The sequence below is a fragment of the Schistocerca gregaria genome, chromosome 8, assembly GCF_023897955.1.
Source record: "Schistocerca gregaria isolate iqSchGreg1 chromosome 8, iqSchGreg1.2, whole genome shotgun sequence".
NCBI lineage: Eukaryota > Metazoa > Arthropoda > Insecta > Orthoptera > Acrididae > Schistocerca > Schistocerca gregaria.
The window spans coordinates 163287075-163295976 of record NC_064927.1 but is presented as its reverse complement, the minus strand read 5'-3'; the positions used below and the strand labels follow the sequence as shown (position 1 = coordinate 163295976).

Genomic DNA, 8902 nt, shown 5'->3' with positions numbered 1-8902 from the left:
TCCCAAACATCTGGTGGCTATGATTATTTTATCCATCCCTGCTTTTTTATAGGCTTAATATGTTAATGCTGGGTACTGAAGAGAAATTTTAAGACTAGTTGGCTTCAAACATTTAATATTAAACAGATTACTCAGTGCAAGTCAGTACCTGACTCTCAGCCTCCCAACATGAAATCAGCCATATTTACATTGTTTGATACATTACAAGTAAAGCAGTCATACTTCCAGATAAAATGATGATTTTTTTAATGTATTTGATTTTTTGTTTCATCAGAAAATATGAATTTATACAATATAGCTCGCACTTTGCTATGTCCTTTACTATAAATACATATAGTACTCTCTATTCATAAATAAAAAAAAAATCTTTCACCAATCATAGTGAATTTCACAGTGATGTGGCTGAGTGCCACCTTATAATGTTCATTTTGTTTGTTAGCAAACAATAATGGGATTTAAAGTACAAATCATGTACAGAAGATATTTATACACTTATATGTTACAGGTAGAAAAAAGGAAATCAGTTTAATAAACACATCCATAGCATTTGGGAACAAATGATGAAGTTACAATTATCAATCATTTTCTATATATACAAAGCATGAATGAAACTTATGGCTCATAGCTTTACATTGCTTATAACCACTTAATTAAAAACAAAATAGACTGATTTGAACAGATCACTATTTGTGTGTTCCTGACTTACACTATGGTCAAAAATATCCTTTACATATTTCATCCATAGGTCATAGTCCTGATAAATTCTATCATCCTCAGTGTAACACACTATTAACCACTCTTTCTCACATAAGCACCATCACTGTGAACAATGAGACTTTTGTAACAGCACTACTTTTCTCCTTCCCCACACACTCATACATTCATGAAGTTGCGCACATTTGTATGAACACGTCTTTCTCCAGAAAATAGCTCCAGGAAGTACTGGGCTGGATTTCAACCACACAATTAAAATGAACAGTTGTAAACTGCTGAACTTGTTAAGCATTTCCAGGTTTTAAAACTAAAAAAAAAAATTACTCTAACACAACACATATACACCACATCATTTGGAAGCTGGTCATTCGTAAAAGTCACAACCTTCAGTCATCCCATATTATTCTTGAGAAAACTGGTTTTAAGAAAATGTGTTTTCTGAACATCATTCACACAATATAGAATCCGCAATGCAAACAATTTAATAAGAAATTACTACACTTTCAGCCAAAAACGAATTTTGAATATTAAATAATTTTCTGTAACATTACAAAAGTGGTAGCAATGAAAACAACTTGACCATTAATAAAATAGAAAACTCTCTGAAAATGAAATTTAAAAAAAAATGTATATAGAAAGAAGCTTCTACACATGTGACTAGTATAGCTAATCATTTCCACAGAGTTTTTTATTTTCAATCATGCTCAATTATCTTTGGAATGTTCTGTCACATCCACAAAGTATGTTCCTTTCAAATAATACTGCCTGAGATCTTATTACTGACACACACAGATCACAAACAGTTTTAAGAAATATATTTTATGTACAGCTCAGATTTATAGGCTCTGCCTGCCACAAGGAGTATCTGTATTTTTTGTTCTGTTTTAAAATTTTGTTGATAGGAAAAGAATACAGCAAAGTAAATTTCAGAAACAGATACTGTTATGCTGCAGCATAAAGGATGTTACACCACATAATTTACAATACTAAAAACATCAACAACAGTGGCAGCAATAATATTTGTATCTGCAATTAGATGCTCTGCACATGTGTGGCTAATGCATAGAAAGGGAAGAAAAGAGTTTACAGAAACAGCATTCAAGAAGGAGCAAGTGCTGAAACTTCTGCTTACAAATGAATGGTTTAAAACCAACATTGCAGAATAACCAGAGAGCAAGTACAGATTCCTACATTAAACTTACAAAGTACAAGACTGCTGGGTAAAGTCAGACAGACACATAAGTACATGCACTTTTTTCAGACATTCATTCTCAACACACTTCAAAGATTCAGAAGAAAAAAGTACTTTGTAAAAAGTTGTTTTTATATTTACAAACCAGTTGAGGCATTATAAAAAAATGAACACAAACAGTACTGGGGTACAATACACATTGCACCTGTTCTGTGGTTTTGCACTGCACCCCAGTGAGCAAATGAGAAAGTAAATCCAATGTGCAGGTCCAAAGATGTTCCACACACAAATGTCATTGAGTAGTGACATTAATTAAGAGTTCCTCTGCACTGTACATTGCCACACAAACATGGAATCTTAACATCTTCAATAGGAAACTTGTAATCATAAGTGATTTCTTCATTAACATTGATCTGCTGCTTTGAGTATATTACAATTTTCTTCTGGCCTTCGATAGTAATGATCTTCGCGTAACAGTTCGGCTGCAAAACAAGGAGAAAATTGATCATTACTAAAACTTTTGAAGCAAATGTAAATATTATTTCACATAAACAGACTTTAGTTAAATTTGTCATCATTAGTAGCCTATATTTTGAGACATTATGTTAAGACCATCATAGGGTAGAGATGAAAGAAAAAAATTATATAGACATTATATAGATGAAGTGAAACCCATTTATGAATATATTTCATCACAGCTTTACAGTGAGCGAGCTGTAATACTGTATCAGCTCAAATAACTAAAAGTGGACATGACAAACTCACCTCAATGCACCAAGTCTTATTTAAATTATTTTATCTTTACATTTTTATAAATTAGAAGGGAAAAGTTACAAGTGACATAACATCAGCTGTTTGTCATGGATTGGGTACTAGGACCTATAATAATATTTACTAGCCCCCAACCCCCATTTGTCCAATCTTATACCAGCAGCACGAAGACAGAAATTACATTTATAGTCTGCCTTTTCATATTATGGTTTTTTTTCCAATAATTTTGAAAACATGTATGGAGAACAATTTAAACCATATTTTTCCCCCCAAGCTATTCAATTTATTCTCTAATGTCAGTTGATTCTCTGCGAATGAATGCTTTATGCTTCCATGCTAAGTATTGTTTGGTGTTAAGGGTGTGTGTGTGTGTGTGTGTGTGTGTGTGTGTGTGTGTGTGTGTGTGTGTTGGGGGGGGTGTACATACCCATGTACAAAACAGAAAAAGATGGTTGCTAATATAGTTTATTGCATTAAAATCAATTTTTAATGGTTAAACTATGGTATTGGATAACAATATAGTTATAACACAGCTGACTCTTGAAAATTTGAAATTTTTTCTCAGTCCCTTGAAAACTACTTGAGAAAAATCAATGGCTTTTGGTGCCCTAGGTAATTTGAAGTTGTAGTGGCAAAGATATGTCACGAACACTTCATAATTTGAAATCAGGGCTGATTCCCACTGAAGTCACCATAATTCTATTATACCCAGTATAGAGTCAGACCACCTGTCATTTGTTTCTCCGACCTACATCCCATTCAGTATGCAGTCTGCTGTTGTACCATGCCATGAGCACTAGAAGGAACCAGTGTCTTTCAATTAATGAGTGGCATTTTGGAAAAAGATATTGCAAAACAGTCTCCTATTTCCAGAATGAGATTTTCACTCTGCAGCAGAGTGTGCGCTGATATTAAACTTCCTGGCAGATTAAAACTGCTTGCCGGACCGAGTTCGAGTCTCGGTCCGGCACACAGTTTTAATCTGCCAGGAAGTTTCAGTCTCCTATTTTATTATCTACATTGTGGGTGATTTTTAAATTAAAGGTTGTGTCACTGGAAGTGTCTTTGGCACAGGAAGAAAAACGTTTTGTCAGGGTGAATTTTCCTGTCTTGAGGAGGGCTTGCTCAGAGGATACATCAGTATCAGTGTAGTGGATACATCAGTGTTGAGGACATAACATTCCCATGGATGGTTTCATGTTGGAGGAAAAAGCCAAGTCTTTTGATCAATCTCTCATGACTGAAGGAGTTGCAGAATATGAGGGGTGCCTCTCAATTTTTTAAAAAAACTCCTGCCATCACAGTAAAGAAATCTGAGTAGAGAGTGCAAATGTGGACAATTCACTCTGTGTTGAACGTACTGATGAAATAAAACTCCTGAATAGTTATAACTCATGCAACGTCTTCAACACATATGAAACTAGGATTTTTTAAAAAATAAATGTCTTCCTGACCACACCCTAGCATTCCAAGATGAAACGTGTCATGGAGGAAAACACACAAAGACAGAATAGCTGTCCTTCTAGCCTGTAACATGGGCTAATCTCAGAGGATGAAACCACTCGTAGTAAGAAAATCTGTAAAAAAAATTTCCCATACCTTATTCCTCAAAGAAAAGATCACGGATGACAACAGAATTGTTTAATGAATGGTTGACATCGGTTAATAATGATGTGACAGAGGAGAAATGCAAAATTTTACTGTATTTGGCCAAGTGCGCTGTATGTAACTCACTACTGTTAGATAAAGAAAAACTGATTTCTTTCCTCCACTTAATTCGACATCACGATTGCACCAGGGCATAATACAAAATTTTAAAACTCTGGGTAGCACTTACAAAGGTGAAAAGGCAAACATAACAGTTCTGACTGCCATAACCATGACTGATAATGCCTGGAAGAGTGTCAGCCCTCCCACTCTTTATAACTGCTTCAGAAAGTAGGGTTTGTATTGTAAAGAGAAAATGTGGAACAGCCATCAGTCGAGAGGATTAATAAAATCATGCCCTGCCAGTCTGAGTTGGAACTTCTACATGGCTGCAGCGAGTCAACCACTGAGGATTTTGATCATGTTGATGACAACATTGGTGTCCATGGTGGTGAACTGTTGGCCTGTCAGGATGTGGACATGGAAGACAACGAATAACAACTGCCAACTCCACTCACAATGAGTGAGGCAAGGTCATCTGTCAGCACCTTATTCTCCTACAACCTCAGAACAGATGATTTCTTCTCAGCTCTCATCACCACTGAAAATTTATTGGACAGTGCTATCTGGATGTCACTCTCTTAAATGAAAATCACCTACTTTTTTTCAAAATGCATGTAACGTTTTCTTTGGTATGTTTTTCATATATTGTATGTATCTACATATTCCACATTATTTAAATTTAAATATGAATGTACATATGTATGTACTACAATTTACATTCGATTAAACTGTGATTTACTCGAATTTTTTTCCTTCATTCCTATCAAATACTAGAACTCCTGTTATTTTGAACTCTCAGTAATTGGAACTTTTTCCTTGGTGTCTTCCTTTTCAAATTATCAAGAGTTGTCTGTATCATCACTAAAATATGGAGGATTGGTAATTAATACAATGTTGGGAGTGATGATACTTTACCTAGTGAAGAGTGCTCGATACACATAAGAAATTAATCTTTCATTGCAACTTAATATTACCATAATGAGGTGGGACTCACTGAATATGCAAACTCGTCTAATTCTCTTCTGAAGAGTATACAACCACCCCATTACTAAATAAATTACAGTATTGTGCAGTCAGGTGAAAGTCAATGTGTCATGTGAAAGTTAATGTGTCAGAATTGAGCAGTACGAAGCAGACATTTGCGTTGTACTGCAGAAAAAACAGGATGTAAGCTACTACTCAGCTCAAGCACCAAGTGCTCTCCTTAGTTCTATACAGGTACCTGGTATACATTAGTGACTTTCCTTTATCAGTAGTAGTTAACTCCAAAGCAAAATAGTTTGCAGATAAAACAATTATAATTGTCACAAATTCACATTAGGATGATTTTCTCAGTAACAATTCTGCTTGCACTCATCACAATTAGTGAATCGTAACACACCTAAACACCTGGAACTGAAGCTATCACTAAGATCCTTAATGTCAGTCTTCTGAAGAATTAATTCTAATTAATATTAATGGGTTTCCTGGACAAAGAACAGCTTCTGTCCACACCTCATGGATTTTAGAAAGCATTGCCCTGGTAATACACACTTCACCTTCTTCACACACAATGTCCTGTGAATCATGGACGCACACCAACAGGGAAGTTACATTCTAAATTTCTAGATTTTCAGAAAGTGTTTGACACTGTAGATTGTTGGCAAAGATCCAACCATATGGGATAGATTCTCAAATATGAGACTAACTGAAAGACTTTTTGATCAGTAGAACCCAATATGTTGTTCTGGATGTCAGTGTTCTTCAGAGGCAGAAGTAATATCAGGAGTAGGCCACCTATAAGAAAGTGTGGAAACAATCCTCCTGTTCTCTACATACAGAAACTATCTTTTGGACAGGGAATGGATATTCAGGATATCTTGGGTGGTGTCAACAATGTTAGTTTGCTTTAAATGTTAATTAATGTGGATGGGCAGGACACAGTTACTGTAATATGTGAATTCAGTATTAAAGGAATGCCAATTATCTAAGACACATTGATTATATAATTAAGCATAACACCATGAAATGTCCTGAAATGAATGAGCACGTAAGGTAAGGTTTAGGGAAGGCAAATAGCCAACTACAATTTACTGATAGAGTTCTGGGGTTGATTCTACAGTCTCCAACATTTTGTCAGGCATAGAGCTCCTAAATACAAAGTAAGCAATTTGGGGCTCATACAGAGACATGTTATGCCCTATACCTAGCCTTGCAGAGCATGTATGTAAATGCAGATATAGGTGCATATTTAAATAGCATCACTCGCATAATAATACGAGGGTCGGTCAAAAAGTAATGCCTCCCATTTTTTTTCTACTTAAAAAAATTAAGTTAAGTGAAAAATTTGAATTTGGCGCCATTCCTCAAACCTTCTTCTGCAATCCACTGCAGTAGTAACTTTCTGTGTCAACAGGTGGCAGCACAGCAGAAGTTTGTAAGATGGCCGACATCGATGTTCGTTTGAGACAGCGTTGTGTGATTGAATTCTTGAATGCAGAAGGTGAAACGCCCATACGCATTCATGAAAGACTGAAGAAGGTGTATGGTGTTGTGACAGTGGATGTCAGCACTGTTAGACGATGGGTTCGTCGTCGTAAGGAAGCTGAAGGGCAAACACCGTTGACTGACGAAAAGCGGAGCGGCAGGCCGATGAGTGCAGTGACTCCACACAACATTCAGCAAGTTGATGACATCATTTGTGGTGACCGTCGGGTGACTGCAGATGAAGTGTGTCGCATTATTTCTCTTAGTAAAGGCAGTGTGATCACGATTATTAAACAGTTGGGGTACTCAAAAGTTTGTGCACGGTGGGTTCCAAGAATGTTAACCGATCAGAATAAAGAGGCAAGGAAAACAATAGCCTCCCAACACTTGCAGCGCTTCCGTTTGGAAGATGAGTTTCTGAAAAAAATTGTGACCGGGGACGAAACATGGGTGCATTTTTTTGAACCTGAATCAAAGAGGCAGTCAATGGAGTGGCGTCACACAAGCTCGCCGAGGAAGAAAAAATTCAAAACTGTGCGATCGGCAGGGAAAGTTATGGCAACAGTTTTCTGGGATACAGAGGGTGTGATTCTGGTTGATTTTTTGGAGCAGGGATGCACAATAAATCCTGTCAATACGTCACAACCCTCAAAAAACTTAAAGCACGTCTTCAGCGAGTTCGCCCAACAAAATCAATGGCAGATGTTCTTCTTTTGCATGACAATGCAAGACCACACACCAGTCGTCACACCTCTGACGAGATTGTCAAAATTGGATGGGAAGTTTTGCCTCATCCCCCATACAGCCCTGACCTGGCACCATCAGACTTCCATCTGTTCGGGCCACTAAAAGAAGCTCATCGTGGGATTCATTTTGAAGATGAGGAGGCTGTCAAAACATCCGTGCGTCAATGGCTTAGGAAGCAGAGCTGTGATTTTTACCGTGCTGGGATACATGCCCTTGTTCAAAGATGGACCAAAACTGTAGAGATGGGCGGAGATTACATTGAAAAATGACAAAATGATCCTCAATGTTGTGGTTTTCAACCTATGTAATTGCATTTAAATTTCCTGACAATTAAATGTAGAAAAAAAATAGGAGGCATTACTTTTTGACTGACCCTCGTATAAGGTAAATCTGTTAAGGCATGAATTGTTACAGTCCATAACCAAGTCATTAGCAACATTTGCTTGTCTGCCAATGTGCAGTGAACTAGCGCCTATGATGCTGTAGACTGTGTTAGATTTTTTAACAAAGTTGGTAGTGCAAATCCTTGTCTAAAAGTCAACTGCTTTGTGTGGATGTAGGAGGAGCTGGCAGCCATTTGTGAACAACTGAAGATATTACTGACCATGGCTAGATGTCTGCTGGCTGCTGCCCGGGAATAGGGGCATATCAGTGTGGCATCCAGCCAGCACATCTTCCAGCTTACACGACATGGGGAACCATGCTCGCAGAGTGAGTGGCAGATTGTACAGTCTTCATGTCGCTCGAGGCACATGGTGAACAAAGGTAATGGTCATATGATATTGCTTGTTTGCCTTATGGTTGAAAAAATGGTCGCTCCTTCAGCAGAACAAGAGCAGGAGCACAAGAGAAAGGGCTAGTTATTGGTAGCATCAAAGCTAGTCATGTTATGGAGCCCATTAGGGAAATAACATCCAGGGCCCATTGGGGAAATAGTGTCCAGAGCTGGACAGACATCCAATGTGAATCCCAAGATATGGATGAGGAACATGCCTGCAGTTATCGAGTGTCATCTTCAAGTTGTGCCCCATGTCAACACTAAGCCCCACTTGTGGGGTGGAAGCAGAACTTTCTATTTGCAATATCATACCCAGAACTAATCACGATCCTTTGGTTCGGAGCCAAGTGCAAAGTCTCAATCAGAATTTCCGTCAAGTCTGAGACACATCTGGCTACAGATTTCCAGATCTGCGTTATGGGGTGGAAAATTGCAGGATTGCACTTGATAGGTCAGGGGTGCACTTCGCAGAGGAAACAGCTGATTGAGTAACAAAGTACTTGTGGAGTGCACAATGCTTTTTA

At 37.6% G+C, this 8902-nt stretch overlaps 1 protein-coding gene across 2 annotated transcripts in view; it reads right to left on the bottom strand.

Moving 5' to 3' along the window:
• Positions 1-222: 222 nt before the first annotated feature.
• The window catches only part of LOC126285372 (histone-lysine N-methyltransferase SETD1B), a 189714-nt gene continuing 181034 nt past the window's right edge, over positions 223-8902 (bottom strand). For both annotated transcript variants that reach the window (XM_049984697.1, XM_049984698.1), the window contains exon 15: positions 223-2388. In XM_049984697.1, the coding sequence (XP_049840654.1) occupies positions 2215-2388 (174 nt within the window). In that variant the 3' untranslated portion in view covers positions 223-2214. The remainder of the gene's footprint in view (positions 2389-8902) is intronic.